Raw genomic sequence first — 27,260 nt, 5'->3', positions numbered from 1 at the left:
AAAGTCACCCGGTGCGACGGTCTCAACGGGCACCTCGTACAGATACGTCACGCTCGCGGCGGCGCGGCGCGTGGCCGAGCGGAGGGTGCGGGGTGCAGGCGGCGCGGGGTCGGCGGGCGTTTGCGTTCGTTTTCTGGCTTCGGCACTCGCACTCGGAGCGGGCACATTTGCGGAGCTCCCCGCGACGGGCTCGTCCGCTGGAGGTTCGCGTTTTATAGGCGTCCCGTCCGATTTAATCAAGTGCGAATTTTCTTCGGACACCGCAGGGTCTCGTTCGGGTGCGTCGACGCTCCGCAGGCTCGAATCGTTTCCGTCTCCCTCGGGGCTCGGGTCTCGCGTTAAATTTTCGCCATCGACGATGGTGTCGGGCGATTTTATCGGGAGCGGCCTCCGCCCGGCCGGCTCCGCGGCCTCCTCCGTCGCGGCCGAGTCCCCGGCGTCGCATTTGACGGGCGTCCTCGACTTTCTCTTGTTAAGTTTTCTCGGGGCGGGGTTTCTCTCGGGGGGGTCGGGTTTCAGGAAGCAGTCGTCGGCGGGGGCGGTGGACGCGGACGCGGCGGGCGGCGGCGGCGGGCCCGCGGGCGCGGATCAGCAGGCCAGCGCGTGGGCGCGCGCGCGCTTCTGCGGGGGCTCGCCGTCGCCGCTCCAGTAGGCGTACTCGGGCAGGAACTTGACCAGCTGCGCGTCGAAGAACTCCTCCAGCCGCTTGGCGTCCTTGAAGAGCGCCGAGTCCGGCTGCGGACAGAAACGCGACAATCAGTCGGGAGCCTCTTTCGGTGGCGGCGCTGCTGCTTCGAAATTTCAGCACTCAAGGAATAAAAAGAAACAGAAGTTTTCAAAATGTCAGTAAGCAATAAATAATACGGTACCGGGTTGTAGTGGTAGGCGTTGCGGAACAGCAGGCGGCAGTCGTGCACGAACTGCGCCACGTGCGTGTAGCGCTGCGGCGCGCGCGGCTGCAGCTGCATGCGGATGGCGTCCAGGCACATCGGCCGCGCGATCTGCACGGGACAAGGTGCACCATTACGACATCTTAATCTGTAAATCTAGATAATATTTTGTATACCCATTCTTATAAGATACACCATACAAGAATGCATGGTAAATTCAGTGAACTGCTCCTGAATCGAATGTACCTACTACTGCTATTTCTATTTATTTATATTAACCGGCAGACAGTGGTGACTGAGTTTGTTGCGTCGCTTCTTCTCAGCAAAATGTTGCCAAATGTTGGTCTCGAAGCGCTGCTGGTAGGGTAAAAAGATTATGAGACATGTAGAGGCTCCTTAAGAGCAAAATGGCGATTTGTAAGAACTATTTATTAGTCTTAAACAAATTTTGACTTTGACACACACAATACCTAATATACGTTAGCATCTCGAGTTGGCACTCATTAGAGAGGGTGTGGAGTTGACAAAATTGGATGTTGGACAATAATAACTACTCATCATTATTTCAGCCACAGGACGTCCACTGCTGAACATAGGCCTTCCTCAATGAATTTCACATCTCACGTTCGGTAGCAGCCTGCATCCAGCGCCTTCCTGCTCATTTATGAGGCCATCGGTCCACCTTCGGACCTACGTCGGGCTACGTCAGCGACTTTAGTTCGTGTACGGAGAAGAAAACTAATTTACAACAAACGGCAAGCTCAAGAGGATAGGGGCATCGGTCGACCAGATCACCCCATCAACATGTCTACACTCGAGTCCACGCCTGGATCTCATAGTTGAGATCGCGGGAAAGAACGGTATGCGTCACACGGAGGAGGTACCTTGGAGTGGTTGAATGTGTCTCCTGGGGTCAGCTTATCCGACACCAGAAGATTATAAGTCCCTCTCACTCAAGCACTTGATTCACTACATATCGATGGCTCCTACGTATACTGGCGTAAGTAATAAAGTTTTTTTAAGTAGCCAGTATGGTTCTGGCTACTTAAATGGCTCTCCTGTAAAATCTATTTTTTTCACTTACGCTAGTATACGTAGGAGCCATCGATATATGGATATGGTCTTTTGCGGATGAGGGGATAAAGGTAAAGGGAAGCACAAAAGATCCCAATGCGTTGACGTGCACTGCGCTCACGCGCGGCCCTAGATAAGATACCTTTTTTTTTCTCTTTATTTGGGACAACAAACAGTTATATTGAGGGCTTATGTACTAAATCTTAATAATTTGAAAACTTTGTAACAATGCAACCAGCAGCATACCTTGGAGTGGTAGTGCAGGTTGTCGGCGGGCACGGGCTCGCGGAAGGGCAGCGAGGCCTCGTACTGGCAGTACAGCTCCAGCGTGATGCGCTCCACGAGGCGCTGCTGGCGCGGCGACAGCCCCGGCCCGCACCAGCCCTCGTCCTCGCCCGCCGAGTCCGCGAAGTTCACGCACAGCAGGCACTGCCAGCTCTCCGTCTCGCTGCAACCACCGACACCGCCGTAAATGATGTAACAGTAACGGGCTCAAATTCTCCAATCACCAGCATATCTACAAGAGGCCTGCGGGGCTACTCCGAAAAACTTTATCCGAAGTTTCGAATGTTGCCATTCCTCTCACGCAAAGCGAGATGCTAGCACGAGCGACGGTGACAGATAGACCCGAAACTATGTAAATAGTTTCGTAGTAGCCCTGCTGTAGCAGCCTAGATAGAGTTACACAAAAAATCACGCACAATGAAGAAACTAAATTCGGTTTCGATTGCAATACAAAACTAACTCATTAACAAATGTAACAGTGGTTTGGGGACCATTGAATCGACCCCAGGGCATGAATAGTTCTACTTGAAGTACAATAATAATGTACTCTCACTGTCAAGAAGTCACGATGGTGTCATAGTGAAGGAATTTCATAAATATCAAACTCATTGTTCTTAACGATAACCACGATACCGGCAAGATTGCAGGACGATAGGACTTGCCGGTATCGTGACTTCGTTTTTTGTAGCCGATGTGACTGTTGTGAATGAAGTGAGGGGCGTAGCTAACTCGTTTGGACTTCGTTCGGATTGCGAGTACCGTAGTAGTTATACAACGGGGACCCAGATACGTTCCAAGGTTTAAGCTACAGCTAGAGACGGCAGGAAGAAGGTAACTTTACACTAGTATACTAACTCGGGCAGCTTCTCGATGGTGGGGATGTGGCAGTACTGGTGGAAGACCTTGGGGCACTTGTCGCAGCACATGAGCTCGCCGCCGTCCATGCACACGGCGCACCAGTCCTCGTTGGGGTCGGCCGCGCCCGCCGCGCCGCCGCCCACGCCGAGGCTCTCGGCTACGGCTTTCGCTGCGACAGACAGTCAATCTGGTCATGGTCATCACCCGCTCTTCCAATTTGTGCAGAGTTAGATGAGATGAAAATAGACAATTTCTGAAGGAACAGTTTTATTTTTTTATAACTAAATATGTGAAATATGGGATGGAATATAGTCGAACATAGTAATCTTTTTGTCTTAACACCAACTTTGTGGCTAAAATTGACAATAATCTTATGAGGTATAAAGTGTGTTTGGTCTATGGATAGGTCATGCATGCTTTGAAGGAGGGGCTTGGGCCTCTCGACCCACGTGCGCTAGAGGTTGCCTCAGGGGGTTTGTGTTAGGCCGCGTATTCACTAAAGTACCGGACTTTAANGTCCGTGAGCACGTAGAATTTTGTCCAATGACCCCAAGCTACCCATCCTTGTCGCTCGCGCGTAATTATGTTGTTGTCGCGCTCGCACAATCACTGCGGGCGCCCGTCGCACAGTCGCGACAGCAATATAATTACGCGCGACCAATAAGGATGGGTAGCTTGGGGTCATTGGACAAAATTCGACTATAGACTACTAGAGGAAGCCTCAGGCCGAGCTGCTGCCTCGTCATGAGCGGCAAAATGTGTCTCGGTCCGCGGCGACGAAATTTGCCTCGCAACGAGTCGTGACTCAGATTGAGGCAGCGTCTCCAACTTTCGCGTCCACACTGGACGCATGGGCTCACGAGTCACGATTGATAGCTCGCTCGTGAGTGAGCACGATCTCGAGCGTGGCTCGCGAGCCCATGCGCCCAGTGCGGACTGGTTTCGAGCAGCCGCGGGTGCGTCTTTCCGTTCTATACATAGCCAGAACGCAAGGGTGTGAAACTAATCGAGTATAGTTTGGAAATTACTTTTTACTGAGCTCCTCCAAACTATACACGACCAGTACGCATATGCTGCGTACTGCTCGCGTATACTTAGGTCAATTATCTTGCTCCAAAATATAAATACACGATCGTTACGCAAAATTCGTGTACAGTTTGTAGTCACAGATTTACAAACAGGCACTACAAAATAAGCCGTGTGGTGACGGCAGAGTAGAATACATTTGTCACCAACCCCTACTCTTCCCGCGGGTGTCGTAAGAGGCGACTTAGGGACTACACATCAAACAGAGAATGGGCAGCAGCGCTCTCTGAAAAACATCAATCTTTTAAACTGCGATCTCGAACCCGCCTGCCAAGCGTGGAGATTATGGCAAAACCCTCCACTATAGTGGAGGAGAGCCTCCTCCACTATAGTGGAGGGTGGATAGTCCAGCAGTGGACTGTAAAGGGCTGTTGATGATGATTGATGACTACAAAATATACACGAGCAGTTTCCTATGGGTGCGTTCTGGCCATGTATAGGACGGCAAGGCCTGTAGCGGAGCCAGCCGGGCAGGTACCGGTGGCGTCGACGTCGGTGCTGGAGTGCACGTGCGGCGCGGGCGAGGGCGCGGAGGCGGCGGGCGGCGCGCGCTCGGGCCGCTCGGCCACCACCTGCACGCCGTTGGAGTCCAGCTTGGCGATGGTGGCCATGAGGTCCTGCACCGACTCCGCGCACACCTTGTCCAGCTCCAGCGCGCCGCCCACGCCCTGCGGACCGGACAGGACAGCCGAATGAGTTCCAGCGAGAGATTGGTGCCGTTCAGTTTTTAACTAAAATAGTAGGCTGGTTTTAGAGTCGCGCTGACCGCTCGCTGATCGTCGGCGCTGATTGATCAATATGTATGTAATTGAAGGGAACGTTCCTGAGTCGCTGATCGCTCGGCGCCGACGCTTCATACATTTCGGCTGTCAGCGCTGACTGTCAGCGTGCATTAGCGTGACTCTAAAACCAGCCTAAGACACGGGTCTTCTTAACGCGACGTTTAATTACGTCAAGCCGTGAGTACATAATGTAACTCATTTGTAAACGCCGCGTTAAGAAGACCCGTGTCTTACTATTTTAGTTGAAATGGAACGCGAAAGTTTAAAATCTTATACTAAGTTTTCAATAAAATGATTTTAATGTAACAGTTCCGGGTCTTAAAATTTCTATGATCAGTATAAAAAGTGAATCATTGCATGACTAATACTCGTTTTCACCATCAATCCCTAATTTTTAAGTGATCCCTTTGAAAATAAAATTCATGTTAAGTATGTTACCATAGGGGTCACTTAAAAATTAGGGATTGATGGTGAAAACGGGCATTACTTGCTTACCCCTGACACTTTACCTATCAAATTCTAGCTTTTCTGCAACGTCACTGTTAGCGCCACTGTAGAGAGGTTCTGTCAATTGCTCATGCAAAGACAGTGGCGCCAACTCGTGAGCATTGACGCGGTAAGAGGACTATCATGTTTGCTCGCACTAGCTAGACCACTGTAGAGCCTCCTGTTACTTGACAGTGGCGCCAACTACTGAACACAAAAAAAATAGAGCCCTCGTTGTCCATATCAGCTGTGCTCACACGTGTTAGAGCCACGATAGGCCGGGTACTCACGTTGAGGCTGGGGCTGGGCGTCTTGGGGTTGGTGGAGGTGACGGCGGCGGGCGCGGCGGGCGCGCGCGGCCGGCCCAGCGTGATCTTGTACTCGGGCCCGCCGCACGCGCCGCCGCCCAGCGCGCCCGCGTCTACGCCGCCTGCGGAAACATAACCTATGTCACTGTACATCATCGTTCACAGTTTAATCTACGCCAGGGTGCAGGGTGATTTCTCTAAATGAAGATTGTCTCAGTACTCTCAAAAACACTGGCAGTCGCGGACGTTGCTTCTGCTTCTTTCGCTTTAAATGTGAGTCTAGATAGCCCGACTTTTAGACGTCACAAGTCTCCAAGGACACATCAACCACAGGACGTCCACTGCTGAACATAGGCTTCCTCCAATGATTTCCACATCGCTCGATTGGTACCGGCCTGTATCCAGCGCCTTCCTGCTACTTTCAAGAGGTCTTCGGTCCACGTGGTTATCGATAAACACAAACAAGGTGGCTACGTCGTACCGTTGGGCGCGTTCTGCTGCGGGATGTGCCACTTGGCGGGCTGGTGCGGGTAGTTGGGCGCGGGCGAGGGCGTGCGCGGGCCGCCGCTGCGCCGGCCGGAGCCCGCGGGCGGCGCGGGCGCGGGCGCGGGCAGCGCGTTCACCGCGCTCACCACGTTGTACGCGTTGGATGCGTACGCGCCCATCACTGCACAGAATAAGGTATTTAGGTTATTCGGCGAAAACCTTAAGGTGATTATAATGAAAGTTCAATATTTTTCTTAAATCTAAAAGTGATAAATAAAATAGTGTTGGTAAATGGTAAGTTTGGCAGTCATAACAACTAATCGTTTATTTATCATCATCATTTCAGCCATAGGACGTCCAGTGCTGAATGTGAATCGCGCAGTTCACATTAATAAACAGACATATAGCAGAGACTAACTACAACCCGTGTATCATTCATACGGTCTCCCAACATGGCACACTGAACATAGGCCTGCATTCAGCCCCTTCCCCGCTACCTTTCAAGAGGTAGTCGGTCTACCTTGTGGGTGGACGTCCTACGCTGCGTTTTCCGGTACGCGGCCTCCACTCCAGAACCTTGCTGCTCCATCGGCCGTCAGTTCTGCGTACTACGTGCCCTGCCCGTTGCCACTTCAGCTCGCTAATTCGTCGAGCTACGTCAGCGACTTTGTTTATTTATTGTTTTACGGGAATGCGTAGGTATAAGCGCGTGTATAGGTATATTTGTGATGTGTGCATCCTAAAAGACAAAACCATTGAATCCACGCATGTATAATATGACGATTCATTCTCCACGGGTAGCGCCTGTCTGTTGTATGAGAGGAACTGTAAGGGCATTGCCACACTGGCGTAATACCAGCGTTTTCGGCGGAGACGCCGCGCAACGTTTCCGCATTGTGTTCGCCGCGAAGCCGCGACGTGATGACTGCGTCGCCGCTCGGCTTTGAAAATGCTTGCAGTCCGCCAGTACGGCAGCTCACTAAAGTATGACGTTGTTGCATGACTATAGTCTGGGAGCACGCGACTGTGGGACGGGCGCCCGCAGTGAGCAATATAATTACGCGCGAGCGATAAGGATGGGTAGCTTGGGGTCATTGGACAAAATTGTACGTGCTCACGGACCAGGCTTTAGTTTCAATACAATATCAACGCTACACTCACTCTGCTGGTAGGCGTGCTGCATGGCGGCGTGCGCGGAGGGGTGCGCGGCGGGGTGCGCGGAGGGCAGAGGCGCGCGCGCGGGGGCGGCGCCTCGTTGTGCTTGCGCGCTCAGCAGCCCGCGAAGGTTCATCTCGTTCATGCCTGCAGTACATTTACAACTCATAGAAGCGGTACGGTTGGTACACTTTTGAAGGCACACTGACGAGCATTATACCACATAGAAAAGTACAGTAGTCGTATCTACATCAATTATATTTCTACCAGCAGAGTAAATACAAATGAGTAGGTCATCTTCATAGAAACGGACCGAGCGCGGTTTGTATGTGAGCGCGCAATACGTATGCGGCGCGCACGCACACACTGATAAACTTCGGCGCAACACCCCCGCTAATCCACGCTAAACCTACTCATTTGTATTTACTCTGCTACCAGTAACATATTGCCATAAAAATATTGCTCATTTCAAAATCAATGTAACTCTCATCAATAGGCTAGTTTCATTAAAAAATATTGGCCTTTCTACTTGTCAATCCAACAAGTAATAAAATTATGAAGTTCCGCGTGACATCACAAAGCGCTACTTTTAAGCACGAACGGGCCTCTTCTTTTGAACTTTGGCACGCATTATCTCTTTCAATTTTTAATAGTGAAAAATACGTATCGAGTATTTTTTGATAAGTTAACTGACGGACTAATTAAAACTTGCTTTTTTACCCAGGAAACATCCCTATTGCCTCATGTCACATAGACGTTGAAATCAAATCAAAAATATTTATTCAGTTTAGACCACAAGTGGCACTTATGAACGTCAAAATATTACTATAGAAAATATTAAAAAAAAAAAGTAGCCCTTAGGCGGTTATCACACTGCGCCGCGCTCCGCAGATTTCATATAAAAAAACACGCGCGCGGACGCGTTGTCAGTGTGAAGTGCCGCGCGTGTTTTCCATACAAACTGAGGTACTTGCATACAATTATTAAATCTGTCGCCCCGCGCTTCGCGACGGAGCGCGGCGCAGTGTGATAACCGCCTTATGGGGCACTTTACATAAATAAATAATAAATAATAAATATCCTTGGACATTTTACACTGCGCTTCTAGTCCCAAACTAAGCAAAGCTTGTACTATGGGTACTAGACAACGGATATAAACATACTTAAATACTTTTTTTTTTGTAAATACATACATATTATACATAGGAAACACCCAGTCCAATACAAACAAATATGTTCATGCACACAAATGTTTGTACTGTGTGGGAATCGAACCCGCAACCTCCGGAATAGTAGTCCGTTTCGAACCACTACACCAAACGGCCGACAAACATATGGCAAGTGCTGAGAAGAAAGTTGGTCCTGTCAACTCACCGTGCAGGTGGTGCGGGTGCGTGGTGGAGGTGACGTGCGGGTGTCGCAGCGGCGTGGGCGGGCGCGCGTGCCGCGTCTGCAGCAGGTAGCCGCCGCCGCCCGGCACCGACTGCACGTACGACTGAAACATCGCGGGCCACACGCTCAACTGGTGCGTCTTATGCACTCGTAATAAGAACTAGCTTGCGACTGAAATGTCTAGCCGATGTGCGGGCGACTGTACACAGAAGCGGGCTAACGAAAATTGGATAAAGGATCAGTGACTTGAAACGATGATAGAGCCAAATAGAGCCACATTTTACAAAGTATAGGTCAAATAAAATGTAAAGTTTACGTAAACACAAATAAATAAATATCTTGTTATGTTATCCGATTGTTCCTGGGCGGGCTCAACTGGCATCCGCAGAATACCAGTGGTCGTGACGCGCTCTCTGCCGTCACGGCGTATACTGAGCTGATGCCATTTTGGTGCTTGTACCCGTTCAGTTGTCTAGTTTTAGTTGTTATCTTGCTGTGTACTTGCATCGAATAAATACATTTCTTTCTTTCTTTCAAATAGCGCAAGCTTATTACCATTTATCAAAAACTCTCTCAAAATACCTGCTAAACAATGTGGTAATAACCAGACTCGGTTCTTTGCATTATGTTGATTACGTAAATCACAGCAGCCTATTTATAGTCCAGTAGAATTAGCTTTTAAATCGGAAATAATTNCGCGTTCACCGCGCTCACCACGTTGTACGCGTTCGATGCGTACGCGCCCATCACTGCACACAATAACATATTAAAGCTGGTTTTAGCAGGCCTGTTCATCTCCGCGAGTTTACATTGAAAACAAAACACGCACGATGGCCCACCTATAGGACACTATTCGACAAGGCCTCACATACGAGCGAACATTGACTCACGCACGCGTATTCTTGTGTATGATGGAAGAAAATAATACTGTGCAGTATTTAACTGCCTAAATAATAATAAAAACATAGAATGTACTTTTTTAAGTTGCCTCAAGACACTGGGAGGTAAATAAGTAGTTAATATTATTCATGATAATTCATGCTAAATCATGTATTTCCTCCGCCATTTTCCGCAGTTTGGCACCTCACGTCACATCATTTTACCGAAGTCAGCAGCTATAGCTTCGGCGCAGTGCCGATCACTGACGTTTGTCAACAAAATGGTGCTTGACTCTTGAGACAGGCTAGATTATGTGTGCATCCAACAAGAAACCTAAAAGACAAAACCATGGAATCCACGCATGTATATTATGACGATTCATTCTCCACGGGTAGCGCCTGTCTGTTGTATGAGAGGAACTGTAAGGGCCTTGCCACACTGGCGACTTACCAGCGTTTTCGGCGGAGACGCCGCGCAACGTTTCCGCCTTGCGTTCGCCGCGCAGCCGCGACGTGCCGGCTGCATCGCCGCTCCGCTTTGAAAATGCTTGCAATCCGCCAGTGTGGCAGCTCACTAAAGTATGACGTGGTTGCATGACTATAGTCTGGGAGCACGCGACTGTTGAACGGGCGCCCGCAGTGAGTGTGCGAGCGCGACAGCAATATAATTACGCGCGAGCGATAAGGATGGGTAGCTTGGGGTCATTGGACAAAATTATACGTGCTCACGGACCAGGCTTTAGCAGGCCTGTTAATCTCCGCAAGTTTACATCGAAAACAAAACACGCACGATGGCCCACCTACAGGATACTATTCGACAAGGCCTCACATACGAGCGAACATTGACTCACGCACGCGTATTCTTGTGTATGATGGAAAAAATAAAGAAAATGGTGTACTAAATACTGTGCAGTATTTAACTGCTTAAATAATAATAAAAACACAGAATGTACTTTTTTAAGTTGACTCAATACACTGGGAGGTAAATAAGTAGTTAATATTATTCATGATAATTCATGGCACATATTTCCTCCGCCATTTTCCGCAGTTTGGCACCTCACGTCACATCATTTTACCGAAGTCAGCCCTATAGCTTCGGCGCAGTGCCGATCACTGACGTTTGTCAACAAAATGGTGCTTGACTCTTGAGACAGGCTAAATTACACCATATTGTTAAAGACATTGAGCATACATTGTTTTTAAATACCTTCGCGAAGTAAAACTTCTGTACGTAGTACTTATTATCATTCTGTGGTTTTAGTGTCACGCGGACTGTCAGTGCGGATCGCTCCGCACAGCCGATTTGTATGAACTGCTAGGGAGCGGAGCGTTTCCTCCGGACCGCATTACTCTAAAACGCTCCTTACAAATTCATATAGATTGGCCGTGCGGAGCGGACGGTCCGCGTGACACTAAAATCAGCCTTAGGGTGTTCGGCGAAAACCTAAAGGTGATTATAATGAAAGGTCAATTTTATTTAATCCAAAAGTGAAAAGTGCCTTTGGTAAATGGTAAGTTCGACAGTCGTAATTAATTAATCGTTTATTTATCATTATCATTTCAGCCATAGGACGTCCACTGCTGAACATAGGCCTGCATTCAGCCCCTTCCCCGCTACCTTTAAGAGGTAGTCGGTCTACCTTGTGGGTGGACGTCCTACGATGCGTTTTCCGGTACGCGGCCTCCATTCCAGAACCTTGCTGCCCCATCGGCCGTCAGTTCTGCGTACTACGTGCCCTGCCTGTTGCCACTTCAGCTCGCTTATCCGTCGAGCTGTGTCAGCGAGCGGTTCACGGGAATATAACTTATGCATAGATATAAGCGCGTGTATGGGTATATTTGGGATGTGTGCATCCAACAAGAAACCTAAAAGACAAAACCATTGAATCCATGCATCTATCATATGACGATTCTTTCTCCACGGGTAGCACTAGTTGCATGAGAGGAACTGTAAGGGCCTTGCCACACTGGTGAATCACGAGCGTTTTCGGCGGACACGCCGCGCAACGTTTCCGCTTTGTGTTCGCCGCGAAGCCGCGACGTGACGGCTGCGTCGCCGCTCCGCTTTGAAAATGCTTGCAATGCGCCAGTGTGGCAGCTCACTAAAGTATGACGTTGTTGCATGACTATAGTCTGGTCCGTGAGCACGTAGAATTTTGTCCAATGACCCCTAGCTACCCACTAGCGCCCGTCGCACAGTCGCGACAGCAACATAATTACGCGCGAGCGATAAGGATGGGTAGCTTGGTGTCATTGGACAAAATTGTACGTGCTCACGGACCAGGCTTTAGTTTCAATACAATATCAACGCTACACTCACTCTGCTGGTAGGCGTGCTGCATGGCGGCGTGCGCGGAGGGGTGCGCGGCGGGGTGCGCGGAGGGCAGCGGCGCGCGCGCGGGGGCGGCGCCGCGTTGGGCCTGCGCGCTCAGCAGCCCGCGCAGGTTCATCTCGTTCATGCCTGCAGTACATTTACATCTCATAGAAGCGGATCGGTTGCTATACACAGAAAGCACACTGACGAGCATTATACCACATAGAAAAGTACAGTAGTCGTATCTACATCAATTATATTCCTACCAGCAGAGTAAATACAAATGAGTAGGTCATCTTCATAGAAACGCACCGACCGCCGTTTGAATGTGAGCGCGCAATACGTATGCGGCGCGCACGCACACACTGATAAAATTCGGCGCAACACTCCGCTAAACCTACTCATTTGTATTTACTCTACTACCAGTAACATATTGCCACAAAAATATTGCTCATTTTAAAATCAATGTATAGCCTGACCAGGAACATAAAAACCCTGGCATAGAGGCGCGTCAATTGCATTTGACAGTGCAACACTGAGTACAGTCGTACCTGTGTTAAATTAATAGGCTAACTTTATGTATCAGAATTCAGGATTACGGGCTAATTTGATATTTTCATAAATTAACGAAAAAATATTATTATAGGTAACCTGATTTAAATAAATTAAATGAAACCATCAATCGAGCTAGTAGATTTATTTTATTATTCATCAATAATCAAATTCAGAACTTGAATATTCAACTGCAATGTCTGCTCATGAACGCTTCAAACTCGGTACTTCTTTCCCAATCCCATCAAATTCAACACTTAGAAAGTGACAAAATTTTTAAAATAGGTAGTTGAAACAAACCACAGCTAATTTTCATAGTGGACTGTACTATACGATAAACATGTCAGTCAATTTGACAACCTTTGTCGGAAACATTATTCAATGAAAATATTGTCCGAACCCTTAGTATTTCTCTTCGACGAGTACTTTAACACATTGTGAACCACTTTTCTTTCACGACTATAAAAATATTTTAGCAATTTAATTCATAAAACCAATTGCGCACATTTAAAATAAACTTTGTTTACACTTTGACAGCAATAGACTGACATGCAAGGTGACATGTCAATGAAGTTTTTAGTTACTGTTGCCATTAAAAGAAATTAGTACTATTAGTTTTCCGCAACATGGCGAGGGTTTTTATGTTCCTGGTCAGGCTATAACTGCCGTCAATAGGCTAGTTTCAATAAAAAATATTGGATTTTTTACTTGTCAATCAAACAAGTAATAAAATTACGAAGTTATAACGTTCTGCGTCACAAAGCGCTACACTTTTATGCACTTCTTGACGTCACGCACGGGCCAGTTCTTTTGAACTTTAGCACGCTTTATATCTTTCAATTTTTAATAGTTTAAAAAGTGAAAAATACGATTTTTTGATAAGTTAACTGACGGACTAATTAAAACTTGCTTTTTTACCCAGGAAACATCCCTATTGCGTCACGTCACAGACGTTGAAATCAAATCAAATCAAATCAAAAATATTTATTCAGTTTAGACCACAAGTGGCACTTATGAACGTCAAAATATTACTATAGAAAATAATAAAAAAAAAGGTAGCCCTTAGGCGGTTATCACACTGCGCCGCGCTCCGCCGCGCTCCGCGGATTTCATATAAAAAAACACGCGCGCGGACGCGTTGTCAGTGTGAAGTGCCGCGCGTGTTTTCCATACAAACTGAGGTACTTGCATACAATTATTAAATCTGTCGCCCCGCGCTTCGCGACGGAGCGCGGCGCAGTGTGATAACCGCCTTATGGGGCACTTTACATGTCTCCTTATCTTTTGGGCCCTACCAGCGCTTCGTGACAATCATATGGCATAAGAAAGTTGGTCCTGTCAGCTCACCGTGCAGGTGGTGCGGGTGCGTGGTGGAGGTGACGTGCGGGTGTCGCAGCGGCGTGGGCGGGCGCGCGTGCCGCGTCTGCAGCAGGTAGCCGCCGCCGCCCGGCACCGACTGCACGTACGACTGGAACACACCGGCCACACGCTCAACTGATGCGTCTTATGCGCTCGTAACAAGGACTAGCTTGCGACTGAAGTCTAGCCTGATGTGCGGTCGACTGTACATAGAAGCGGGCTAGCAAAAATTGGATAAAGGATGAGCGACTTGAGACGATGATAGAGCCGAATACATTTTACAAAGTGTAGGTCAAACAAAATTTAAAGTTTACGTAAACACAAGTAAATAAATATCTTGTTATGTTATCCGATTGCTCCAGGGCGGGCTGCGCCTTTTACCTCAACTGGCATCGGCAGAATACCAGTGGTCGTGACGCGCTCTCTGCTGTCACGGCGTATACTGAGCTGATGCCATTTTGGTGCTTGTACCCGTTCAGTTGTCTAGTTTTAGTTGTTATCTTGCTGTGTACTTGCATCGAATAAATACATTTCTTTCTTTCTTTCAAATAGCGCAAGCTTATTACCATTTATCAAAAATTCTCTCAAAATACCTGCTAAACAATGAGGTAATAACCAGATTCAGTTCTTTGCATTATCACCCGTATTCACAAACGATGCTTGCTTAAGTGAAGCAGCAGATCGAACGCACAGCGTTGAATAGAGCTCTGTGATTGGTTCGTGGGTCACCCTGTGCGTCCACGCGCACTGTGAGACCTCATAGTAATGTTTGTGAATACGGGCTTATGTTGATTACGTAAATCACAGCAGCCTATTTAACAATAAACATGCAATCTTATTACGACATGACGTTACTATCGACTACCAAATGGAATGCTATCAGATGCTAAACTAAACCAACACAAGTTAAAAAATATTAAAACGTGGGAACACACTAGAATGATTAAAAATAACAAGAGTAAACTGCAAAAATTACCCCAGTATCTGAAACATTCATTAGAAAACAGCAAGCTATTTTACAGATTAAATTACAGCACTCGCCAAATAACTTTAAATTCGAGTCTCGTCATGCCTCAGTAGCGTATTTGTTATTTGGTGAATACCGTGTGTTGACTGTTGATCACGATTGAACCTATAGCCATGCACGTGGACTAATGGAGCACTAACAAGAGGAGACGACGACACAAAAGCTACGACTACAGGGTACTCTGACTGACCTGGTAACGCGCCAAAGTCTAAGACATGTAAATAATTTGGAGTTCCTCGTTATTTTTAGTTTAAAATTATTTATAAAATTATTCCAAATTACTGTCGAACTCGTCGGATTAACTCGGTCACAGATTTAGTTTTAGCTAACATATTGTGATATGCATAATTAGTCATTCTAAGTAGCATGCGATGTTTCAACATGATCGACAACCACCGCTGAAATAATCAGAATATCTTTCACCGAAATGTTACTTCATAATGTTGCTCGCTATCATCATCGGAGATCAGCGGACGGCGGAAATATTTATAAATTAATAAGCGTTCGTTCAACAACAAATTTTACTTTACTCTTCTTTATCAGAACTCGCAGCGACGTGGCAGCGACCGCCGAGGCGCCGTGACCGTTAACTGGCTAGTGACTGCCACAGAGCTACAGAAACNTGACCCCATTGGGATGGGTATTGCACGGGTCCTCCACTAGAAACCTAGGAAGAAACGTGCACTACGTCTACAGAGCCGACGAGAAACTTATAGAAGAAGAATCGACTAATTTCAGTCAAAGGCGACGAGTTCCTACAACACAGAATGTAGCAGACGACGCTACACGCGATACATCGAAACAGTTCAAATCTTCGCACAGATGGTTCACCGGACTGCCATTTCTCCGAGGAGTCCGAGGACCCCCAGAAAGTCGGCCACAAGAAAAAACAACGAAAAATAAGCAGAAATATCCGCAGCGGCCGTCTCCTGCCAGAAAAAGACATGCAACAGTTCCGCTTACGTGTAACGAAGAAATTGCCATTAATAAACCGTCAGGCGCAAGTCAAAGATCGCAAAACCGGCGGGAGTCGCCACTAAATGGAAACCGGCGGGAGCCATTGAAACTCCAACACCGGCGGGAGCCCCATGGCCGGGGAGCTCCCTTGAAAGTAGAACGACTTAGTCGTCGACCGCAACTTACCTCGCAATACTTGGCCCCGAGGGAAAGTCATCGCGACGTATCCGGGACNTTAGGAATCAGTTTCCTATGTATAATTTTTAATTAGTGCCTTTAATTATGACAACTGTTTTTATTTGACAAAGTACAAGTATTTACTTATAATTTAAAAGTAAATTAAAAACTGGAAGGGTATAAATTTGTTTTGATCATCGGTTTTCAATTTACCACAATTCTGATGAAAGAAAATGAGTATGCTCAATGCATGAAATGGGAGCGTAACAATTTTATTTATTTATAAAATATGTTATTCCATTTCAGTAGCCCATAAATTGTATCACCAAGTATAAATTGTAGCCCATAAGTGTATGTTCACATACATCTTCGGATCTCAGTACTAAACTTCCAGATTCGCACTAAAAGTCATCTCGTTTGACTAAAAGTGCTTGAAAATTTCAGATACCGTAAAAATCACGAAAAATAATATTTGTATTGAATTTTATTCAATTGACAAAGCTAAAAATATACAGGGTGTCCCGTAATGTAACGTCAAGCCGGAACTGGGTGTTGAGGCAAGTTATGCTGGTTATCAGAAAAATATAAAAAAAAATCTATGTGGCATATTTTCAAAATAATGGGCATTTAAAAAAAATCAAAAATTTCTACTCCAGGTGACGGTCTTTTTACTCGTGTTGCCACAAATCTTCACTTTTTCCAAATTTTTTTTTTCTTATGTAACCCTTNCTTTATGGGCAACCAATGAAGCCATTAAAGCAAAAAAATCTTTTGTAGGAATTATTTCCGATTTAATCAATTTTTGTGTTTAATTCTACTGGCCTATTAACAATAAACATGCAATCTTATTACGACATGACGTTACTATCGACTACCAAATGGAATGCTATCAGATGCTAAACTAAACCAACACAAGTTAAAATATATTAAAACGTGGGAACACACTAGAATGATTAAAAATAACAAGAGTAAACTTCAAAAATTACCCCAGTATATGAAACATCCACTAGAAAACAGAAAGCTATTTTACAGATGAAATACAACACTCGCCAAATAACTATTTAAATTCGAGAGCTTTTCTGGAATTCTTGTCATGCCTCAGTAGCAGATTTGTTATTTGGTGAATACCATTTATGTGTTGAGAACGATTGAACCTACAGTCATGCACATGGACTAATGGAGCACTAACAAGAGGAGAAGACGACACAAAAGCTACGACTACAGGGTGCTCTGACTGACCTGGTAACGCGCCAATGTCTAAGACATGTAAATAATTTGGTGTTCCTTGTTATTTTTAGTTTAAAAAATATATGATTCCAAATTACTGTCGAACTCGTCGGATTAACTCAGTCACAGGTTTAGTTTTAGCTAACACTAGCGGCCGCCCGCGACTTCGTACGCGTGAATCCCGTTTTTCCCGCTAATTCCCGTCCCGTGGGAATTTCGGGAATTCCTTTCTTAGTGCACCTCTACGGTACCTAAGCTACGTCCCTTCCAAATTTTAAGTGCCTACGTTTAGCCGTTTAGGCTGTGCGTTGATCTGTCAGTCAGTCAGTCCGTTTCTCCTTTTATATATTTAGAAGATATTGTGATATGCATAATTATTATTAGTCATTCTAAGTGGCATGCGATCGATAACCACCGAAACAAATTTTACTTTACTCTTCTTTATCAGAACTCGCAGCGACTGCCGCGGCGCCGTGACCGTTAACTGGCTAGGCGACTGCCACAGATCTACAGAAACATCGATTGAACATTTAAACTTTCACATGACACGAGGTCGTATGCTCACCTGGTGCATGGCGACCTGCTGGAGCGCGACGACGGCGGAGTGCGGGGGGGCGGGCGGCGCGGGAGGGGCGGGGTGCGCGGGCGGGGCGGGTGGTGGCTGCGCGGGCGGGTGGTAGGGGCCCTGCGCGCCGCCCGCGCCGTCCACCTTGCCGTCCACCACGATGGCGCCGATGCTCGACAGCACTGCCAGGGACGACACAATACGTCATCAATCATTCTTATCTTAAGGGATCTTTCAAATTATTGAAAGAAAGGAAGAAAGAAATAGACTTTATTGAACACAGTGGGCGGGGCACATAGCTCGAAGAGCTGACGGCCGCTGGGGCAAGAAAGTTCTTGAGTGGCGACCACGAGCTGGAAGAAGTAGCGTGGGCAGGCCTCCCACTAGGTGGACCGACGATCTGGTGAAGGTCGCGGGAAGTACCTGGATGCAAGCGGCGCAGGACCGGTCTTTGTGGAAATCCTTGGGGGAGGCCTTTGTCCAGCAGTGGACGTCTTTCGGCTGAAACGAACGAACGAACGAACGAACACAGCAAGCGCAAATTATAAACAATAACAACACGAAAACGAATATAGAAAATAGTGGGCCACTGTGTCAACAGGCTCTCCGCTCAGCATTTATCCTGACATGCTCGTAAGGGCATGTCAAGAAACTGGTCTTCCGCGAGAGCCCTTGTTGTGGCTTCGCGCATCCCTTCGGAAAGACATCGACTCGAGTTCGATATCTCTCAAAAGGGGTGAGCAAAGATTGCTTTTCTGCTTGGCTAAGATTAAAGTGCGTGTGTTCAGATTAAACGTTTCGAGCCAGACGGATATAGTGCGTGCCCAGGAGCGCTCAATCTTGGTAATTGTTATCTTTACTAGACAACTGAGGTCCTGCTCAAAGTCTAATTTGAAAAAACCCAAGTATCGCGGCTTTCATGTATCATATAATTTTTGAGACTGATTCCGGTGGGACTTTAATGTTTTTAGGGCTACTACTAATCTGCTATGGAAACATCGAATATTGAAATGGAAGACTCTTCGTCGTCGTCGTTTCAGCCAAATGAGGTCCACTGCTGGACAAAGGCCTCCCCCAAGGTTTTCCACAATGAACGTGCAATTCCACAATGAATGGTTCTCTCTTCGTGCAGCAAGAAAATATTTTCAAGATGAAACTTCACATTTATGAGATTAAAAATTGGTTTTAATTATTCAACTTCGGTTTGTCATCGTGCAACTGCACTCAGGAGGATTTGATGAGTGCTACTGACAACGCCACTCTTGTGGCGGAGTTTTGGGCTGACACTGTGTAGGTTTGTTGTCGACACGAAAAGAAGAAGAATTGTTACAACTAAGTAAAGTTGTGAATCTGAATGTGGTCGTTAAATATTCGTGTGGTATTAACCTCGAATCAGGTCGGGCAGCTTGTCGAGCGCCAGGCTGATGCGCACGGGGATCTCGGGGTTGGGGATGTCTGCGCGCCGGCTCTTGATGCGCTGCAGGTGCGAGCACACCGCGCGCTTGCTGTACAGCACCGCCGTGTCGCTCCCCTGCAAACACAGACTCGTTATACCGGGACATTATTGTTATCTATTACTACTACTCTGCCTGGCCTCGTCATGCGCCTTCAGGCGGCTCGGCTATTATTATTATCTATAACATACGGCCTAAATTCAAATTCTTTGTTGCTCCACGTTGGTCCTACAGTAGGCGCGCGAGTCCATCCTGAGGAATGCGGTAGTGCTGTTACCTAACTAATTATGCTAATGTCGATATCGATAATTATTACCAATTAAGGCCGGGTAGCAGAGAAAATGGCGAAAATGAGGTTTTCATTTTTCATTTTTGAGGTACTAAACAGTAAAATTAAAGGCTAAGATTTTTATTGGGCATAGTTGAGGATATTTTCTAGGGCTATTAACGGATGGAAACACGATTTGATGAAGTTGACTCGATAGAATAAATTCCCAAAGTTACCTCTATTCGTTTTCTATTTATGGTTTTATTTTTAAAATAAGCGATTTGAGATTCTAAATCTTTTACTAAACTAAAGTTCAGAAATAACTTGAGGGCTNTGCGCTGCTCGGCGTCGCACACTCGAGACGAGCAGGCCTGCCCTCGGTACCTGGTCGAGCGCGCGCGTGACGAAGTCGACGCAGTGGTCGGTGATGGCGGCGAGCTGCTCGAGCGCGTCCTTCTGCTCGGCGAGCGTGCGCTGCTCGGCGTCGCACACTCGAGACGAGCAGGCCTGCCCTCGGTACCTGGTCGAGCGCGCGCGTGACGAAGTCGACGCAGTGGTCGGTGATGGCGGCGAGCTGCTCGAGCGCGTCCTTCTGCTCGGCGAGCGTGCGCTGCTCGGCGTCGCACACTCGAGACGAGCAGGCCTGCCCTCGGTACCTGGTCGAGCGCGCGCGTGACGAAGTCGACGCAGTGGTCGGTGATGGCGGCGAGCTGCTCGAGCGCGTCCTTCTGCTCGGCGAGCGTGCGCTGCTCGGCGTCGCACACTCGAGACGAGCAGGCCTGCCCTCGGTACCTGGTCGAGCGCGCGCGTGACGAAGTCGACGCAGTGGTCGGTGATGGCGGCGAGCTGCTCGAGCGCGTCCTTCTGCTCGGCGAGCGTGCGCTGCTCGGCGTCGCACACTCGAGACGAGCAGGCCTGCCCTCGGTACCTGGTCGAGCGCGCGCGTGACGAAGTCGACGCAGTGGTCGGTGATGGCGGCGAGCTGCTCGAGCGCGTCCTTCTGCTCGGCGAGCGTGCGCTGCTCGGCGTCGCACACTCGAGACGAGCAGGCCTGCCCTCGGTACCTGGTCGAGCGCGCGCGTGACGAAGTCGACGCAGTGGTCGGTGATGGCGGCGAGCTGCTCGAGCGCGTCCTTCTGCTCGGCGAGCGTGCGCTGCTCGGCGTCGCACACTCGAGACGAGCAGGCCTGCCCTCGGTACCTGGTCGAGCGCGCGCGTGACGAAGTCGACGCAGTGGTCGGTGATGGCGGCGAGCTGCTCGAGCGCGTCCTTCTGCTCGGCGAGCGTGCGCTGCTCGGCGTCGCACACTCGAGACGAGCAGGCCTGCCCTCGGTACCTGGTCGAGCGCGCGCGTGACGAAGTCGACGCAGTGGTCGGTGATGGCGGCGAGCTGCTCGAGCGCGTCCTTCTGCTCGGCGAGCGTGCGCTGCTCGGCGTCGCACACTCGAGACGAGCAGGCCTGCCCTCGGTACCTGGTCGAGCGCGCGCGTGACGAAGTCGACGCAGTGGTCGGTGATGGCGGCGAGCTGCTCGAGCGCGTCCTTCTTCTCGGCGAGCGTGCGCTGCTTGGCGTCGCAGACCTCGTTGAGGCGCAGCACGAGCTGCTTGCCGCGCGTGTTGATGGCGTTGGTGAGCTTGACCACGGTCTGCGTGATGTCGTGCACGAGCGCCTTCTTCTTGTCGGCGATGAGCTGCTGGCGGTCGCGGATGACCTTCATGGCCGAGCCCAGCAGCACGCGCTTGTACGACACCTCCGACAGCAGCGACGAGATGTTGGCGCGCGCCTGTAAACATCAACGGAGGGATACATTAGTGTTAGACTCGCAAGAGGTCTTATCTGTGAGTGGAGGGCGTTTATACCTGCGCGGCCATCTCGGTGCTGAACTGGTACTTGTGGTCGCGGTGGTGCTGCAGCTGACAGTCGCGGCACGTCAGCCGGTCGCACGTCTCGCAGAACAGCGTCAGCCGCTCCTACGGACAACCGTAACATTACGTAGCTAAACGCTCAAGAAATCCTCTAATTAGGAATTCAGTTTATTTTCAAATGGTCGTGATCTGAACTTGGCCTAAAGCTAATTCTTAGGAGTTTGGAAAACAAATGTTCTGGGTGAAAACGTCACAAAGGTAGGTATTGGATTATAGCATTCATGATTGTGTCATTGTTTTAGATTTCACATGAAATCAATACTTTTTTGATGTTGAGGAATCCGGAAAACATGCCGCGAACTCTAGATATGAACCGTTTATGTTCCAAACCGCAACTGATAACGGTTTTCCGCAAACCTTCACCACATTTAAAGCGTGAGAAAAATTGAAAATGACTGCAATCAAGTACCGAACACAGTCTATGTGGACATACATAGATTAGAATGATCACAAAAAACACAGCTGAAATGAATAGCAGGAGGGTTTGTGCTTACCTGCACGTGGTCGCGGCAAAACATGTCGTTCGCGGAGGGCGTGGCCTGCGCCGCCTGCAGCTCGGCCAGCGCCTCCTCCTTGCTCTTGATCGTGTGGTCCTTGGTTATTTTTAGCCTGCAGGCACATAAGGAGTCAGTAACGCTTGTCTGCAAATACTTCCTTTTCTTGTGTACAGTCAGCGTCAAAGAGTAACACCCAGAGTAGTCACAAAGTTCGCGATATGTCTTTGTTACAATTGGCTATCACAAACTATTTGTTCAATTAAGGCTTTAGTTGTTCATTTCATTTGTTACAACAGACGGAATGATAGCTGGTCCTAGAAAATCCCCCTCTTAGGATTGGAGATCACTGCCCAGCAGTGCCCAGGTCTTGGTCATAATAGGCCCTGACTGAGCGCATCGAAATGGTGGCGAACTACAGCTGAACAGAGATGTTTCTGCAAAGATGGGGCGCTATCGTGTACATACCTCTGGTGCGCATGCACGCAGTTGTCGCAGATGAACTCGGCGCAGTCCACGCAGTAGCTGGTGGCCGGCTCCGTGTCCTCGCAGCTGTTGCACTGCTGCTCGCCCACGCCCGCGCCTGCGCACGTGACCAGACAACACGATGTTTACTGTCTACAGCTCTGTATAATGTGGCTACCTGGTCTTCAATGCAGAACAACTTCAAAATTATTTATTGTCGCTCGAAATCAGAGGAACTTCTTTGGATAGCTGATCTCAAAATTGATCCAGTCATTATACCCTAAAGCCAGAAAAAAGTATTAATATAAAAGTAATTGTTACAAAGTTAACAGTTCCCGCTTTACATCACCTGTTTTCGTATATCAGCACAAAAAGCCCATTTTATATCAATTAAAAAACAAATCGGCGATTTGAAATAAGAGGACACAAAAACGCGACACTATTGTATAATTGATTGAATGAGTGGGACGTCCAACCACCCACAAAGTAGACCGACGACATCGTAAAGGTAGCAGGAAGGCGCTGGACGCAGGCCGATACCAACCGAGCAACACGGAAAGCATTGGGGGAGATCTTTGTTCAGCAGTAGACGTCCTATGATGGCTGAGATGATTGAATAAATATAAAACAAATGATTGGGATACTGACTGCTGGATCCGGCCTGCTCGGCGGCCATCTTCTCGAGCACGAAGCGCTGGTCGATCATGTTGGCCACCTGGCACTGCAGCCGGCACGCCGGGCACGTCACTGTGATGCGCTCCGCGCCTGCGAGCAAACGGAACATTGCTAACTGGCGCAAATCTTCTCAATTGAATTCCCAATAAAATGGGACATTCAAGGGCAGCCAAGACCTATTGCTATACTAAAATAATAAGACACGGGTCTTAACGCGACGTTTATTAAAGGACGATGCCGCGAACCGCCAGTCTGCTTGTGACCACGGCTGCAGCATCGCAGCCGAAACGTCAAGCCGTGAGTACATAATGTCTCATTAATAAACGTCGCGTTAAGACCCGTGTCTTACTATTTTAGTTGAAATGGAACGCGAAAGTTTAAAATCTATTGCTATACTGCAAAACACAGAAGTTACAGTTGATCCTAGAATAAAGATAAACTGTCTTTCAAGTAAATCAGAATATCATACAACATTTCTATCTAAAGATAATAATGTTTATCAGAAGCTCATTTAAGTGATTCAAGAGACAATAGAGTGAAATACAATAAGGTTTCAGAAAGATTTATAGCAGTATATTTACTCATAACATCTTGTATTGGTTGTGTGTGCACATTTGAACATTGCGACTGCCTGCTGGCACTGTCTTTGAAACAAACTCATGTTAGCAATGGCAATTGTTGTACTTTTTTATCATTTCACTGGAAAGCATACAGTTCATTTACTCATTAAAACATAACAATATAATCACCATAAGTTACGTTCATTCACATAATTCATATCATAATAGAAAAAGGAAATGCATATAAAGAAGAATAGGTTACAATTCGCAAAGGCACCATTTAGCTAGTAAGGTTTCTTACCTAAGAAGTCCCTGGAGTTCGCTTGCCTCTCCTCGAGCTTGGCGTTGATGCAGGGCTCGCAGGCGGAGTGCAGGCACTCCATGAGCTTGGGCGTGCCGTCGGCCAGCGCGAGCGGCGCCTGGCACAGCACGCAGCGCGCGCCGGCCGGCGAGCGCGCGGCCCCCGGCGATGCTAGCGAGTCCGCGCCGCCGCCGCCGTCGCCGCCGCCCGAGCCCTTACCGCTCTCCGACGCGCTGCCCACCTGTAAGACATGAAATCAAATAGTTTATTCAGAACATAGGCCCTTTCCTGGGCACTTATATCCATCCCAAATATCTAATAGCTTACCCTACCACCACTTCAGGTCAACATATTGGCTGGTGCNACTGGTGGTGAGAAGAAGTGGCGGAAGAAATTCATGCCCGTTTTCACCATCAATCTCTAATTTTTAAGTGACCCCTATGGAAACACTTAACAGGAATTTTGTTTTCACAGGGGTCACTTAAAAATTAGGGATTGTTGGTGAAAATGGGCATCAGTCACCTTTAAAGACACCACACCCAAATCATTCATCAATAATTCATAACAATATTAAATAAAATAACAATTTCCACTGCTTTTGTCCTGGTTCAGAAGTTCATTCATATCATTACAAGATTACTGAATTTCAAGCATTTGTACATAATATAAGCAGTTGACCCAGATAAGTTTTAAAATAGATTTCTGTAAAATTATATTGATGAAAAATGTCCAGGTGAAAATTCCGCTAACTCTGTGGAGTCTCAGAATCTGTGATCAGATCTAAACCTTTTGTGTGATTTGTACTTGTGCCATATTTACATCTGTTATGGAAGGAAATAACTACAACTTATTTGGTTGGCTGTGAATTTGCAAAAGAAAAATAAGTTTTTATGAGTTTTAACCCTCTGTGTCCAGGTGGGGTATGACACAACTTCCAGATTCGCACTAAAAGTCATCTCATTTGACTAAAAGTGCTTGAAAATTTCAGATACCGTAAAAATCACGAAAAATAATATTTGTATTGAATTTTATTCAATTGACAAAGCTAAAAATATATAAATTACACCAAAACTGTTAGATTTTTTTTAAACTTTTTAACAACGTCCCGTACCAGGTGGGGTGTGTGACACCCACACGCACTTTAAAGGCATGTAACTCAGTTGGTAGTCACCGCTGGACTGATTTTGCAACGCTGATCGAAGCAGCAGTGTCATAATTCCAGCTACTGAGAATTTCAAATTCAGCACTTGCAAATTTTTAAAATTGTGGCTATTTTTAACGGACTGGGGTGTGTCACACCCCACCTCGTACAGCGAGGGTTAATGTAAATGTTTCATAAATAAATTGTTCTTTTAGACTATCTTTCATATAAAATTGTATGATTTCTATTTCACAAGACACTGGGCACATATTTATGAAAAGTAATCCAAGATCCAATAGCAATAATATTGTGATATTTGAGAGGAAACCTCAATACACCCAGGTATAAAGAGGCAAAATCTGTCCCAGTAGTATTGAGAAAAAATATACTTTAGAATACACATTTTAACTACTAATATTAATAAAGATGCATTAGACTTCAGTAATGCTTTTCTGTTAGATAAAGTCTCTTAATACTTAAAAATATACTATTACTAATACATATTGTAAAAACTAGTAAAATCACAAGTAACCCATGATTTTTCATACATTACTTTGTCAGTCTATAACTTCTATACCCTGTCGATTTCAACATTGAGTTTTTGGTGCGGTTAAAGGAAAGTACTGATATCCATTTAGTCCCACAATAGATTCTGGGGTTTTTGAACCATCTCTTTTAGGCCTTGAATCAATCTGAAGATAAAGTCATCGATCCTCAAGCAGTTGCATATGACTGCATAACAAATTGATATGAAAACTATAATTAAAAGCTGTTATTGTATCTAACAATGTACTATACTTGATAGACAGTACTATTTTATAATTTGAGATCATACTAAATGTAATGAAAACAATTTTAAATAATCCAGTACCAATAAAAGGTGTTTGGAATACTTGGAAATCTTTCACTATGGCCTCATCAACAGGCTTAGGCTAAGTAGGTAGCTCCAACGACAATCTATGATAAAAAGAGAAAATAAACAAATTTCACCTGCCATCTGCCATGTTTACAAACTTTCTAACAATTTTCATTGTGGTGTTGGGTATGCTTACATTGACGCGGGATGCCGGCGCGGAGCTCGCCTCGCCCAGCTCGTCCTGCACCTCCTCCTTGATGGTGACGCCCAGGAGTGGGCCCAGGTCCATCAGGGCCCGCTCTATCTCCTCGCCGCTCGGTTGAAAGTTCACGTTTTCCATGAACACTTCTTTTTTTTTCACTTTCTTAAAACACTCTACTCCTTCAAATGCATTTCTGCAACCCCGCGAGGAGATCTATAACCATAACTTTCACTAGCTAGTCTGAGGAGCAGGGCACGTAGACATAATTGAGCACTTCGAGATGGAGCAACAATACGGCGTCCTCAGAAAAACCTTAGAAAGAGTCTATTGTGACTATATTTTACACCTATATAAAATCACTGCACTTCTGTTCATACGACACTTTCTCATATTTTAATAATAATAGAGATTTTATTAAAAATGAATATTCATGAAAAATATGACATGCGTCCCCTTGCAAAGGAAAACCATTATAGTGTTGTGCATTAAACTAAACATTTTTAGATCGAATCACTTGAATGCAGTAAATTCTTTTGTACTTTATTCAATTAAAAAACTGAATTTAAATCGAACATCCTCTCACACGCAGTGTTTTTATTTTAATTATTTTAAGTAATTCCTTGTCAGTCTATTTTACAACTGTTTGGTTACAATATAACAAATATATTTGCGGGAAAACTTAAAGGCAGATTGTTCATTATTAGAAAGTAACGAACAGATGAAATACAACTAACGTTTTTATAAGAATTTTGCAATAAAAATTTTCTTTTATTTAATTTTAAAATTTTAATTCAATTAATTACTTACATTGTAACATCACTAGATGGTCGATTTTTAATCATAGACTAGACAGACGACCATGGGCACAGATTACATAGAGTGGTATGGTCTCTAATCCATATCTGTGGGTATGGTATTAGAAAAAGAGAAAAAAATATTAGTAAAATTAGGAATTAAAGTATTTAAACGATAAGTTTCCATTTGTTTAAATTTATTAAATTGAATTAAATTAAAAAGTAATTGATATGTAAAACTTCATTCATTATTATTCATTTTGTTT

The 27,260-nt window shown here is 46.5% G+C and overlaps 1 protein-coding gene across 1 annotated transcript; it reads right to left on the bottom strand.

Moving 5' to 3' along the window:
* Positions 1 to 469: 469 nt before the first annotated feature.
* bon (tripartite motif-containing protein bonus) lies at positions 470 to 26,662 on the bottom strand. The gene is made up of 21 exons (XM_028313057.1): positions 26,195 to 26,662; positions 24,002 to 24,242; positions 23,114 to 23,230; positions 22,469 to 22,583; positions 22,001 to 22,115; positions 21,441 to 21,551; positions 21,053 to 21,364; positions 19,245 to 19,389; positions 17,859 to 18,040; positions 13,894 to 14,014; positions 12,001 to 12,141; positions 9,508 to 9,551; positions 8,785 to 8,905; positions 7,417 to 7,557; positions 6,251 to 6,436; positions 5,752 to 5,891; positions 4,672 to 4,861; positions 3,105 to 3,276; positions 2,211 to 2,412; positions 870 to 1,001; positions 470 to 735 (listed from the first exon to the last, which is right to left on the bottom strand). Exons 1-21 carry the CDS (start codon positions 26,336 to 26,338, stop codon positions 589 to 591), a joined length of 3,219 nt encoding a protein of 1,072 aa, XP_028168858.1. The 5' UTR covers positions 26,339 to 26,662; the 3' UTR covers positions 470 to 588.
* Positions 26,663 to 27,260: the final 598 nt, after the last annotated feature.

This window comes from Ostrinia furnacalis, unplaced genomic scaffold (genome assembly GCF_004193835.3).
Source record: "Ostrinia furnacalis isolate ACB-3 unplaced genomic scaffold, ASM419383v2 OfSCF4144, whole genome shotgun sequence".
Taxonomy (NCBI): Eukaryota; Metazoa; Arthropoda; class Insecta; order Lepidoptera; family Crambidae; genus Ostrinia; species Ostrinia furnacalis.
The sequence above is the reverse complement of the archived record's forward strand: the minus strand, read 5'-3'. Positions and strand labels throughout refer to the sequence as shown.

Bases quoted from the DNA above. Each gene is read 5' to 3' on its own strand.
- bon (XM_028313057.1), bottom strand. From the start codon at position 26,338: ATGGAAAACGTGAACTTTCAACCGAGCGGCGAGGAGATAGAGCGGGCC. The intron at 7,558-8,784 runs GTGAGTTGACAG...AATGTACTGCAG, and splicing joins GCACCCGCACCACCTGCACG to GCATGAACGAGATGAACCTT. The intron at 1,002-2,210 runs GTATGCTGCTGG...TGTCCCGTGCAG, and splicing joins ACCTGCACTACCACTCCAAG to ATCGCGCGGCCGATGTGCCT.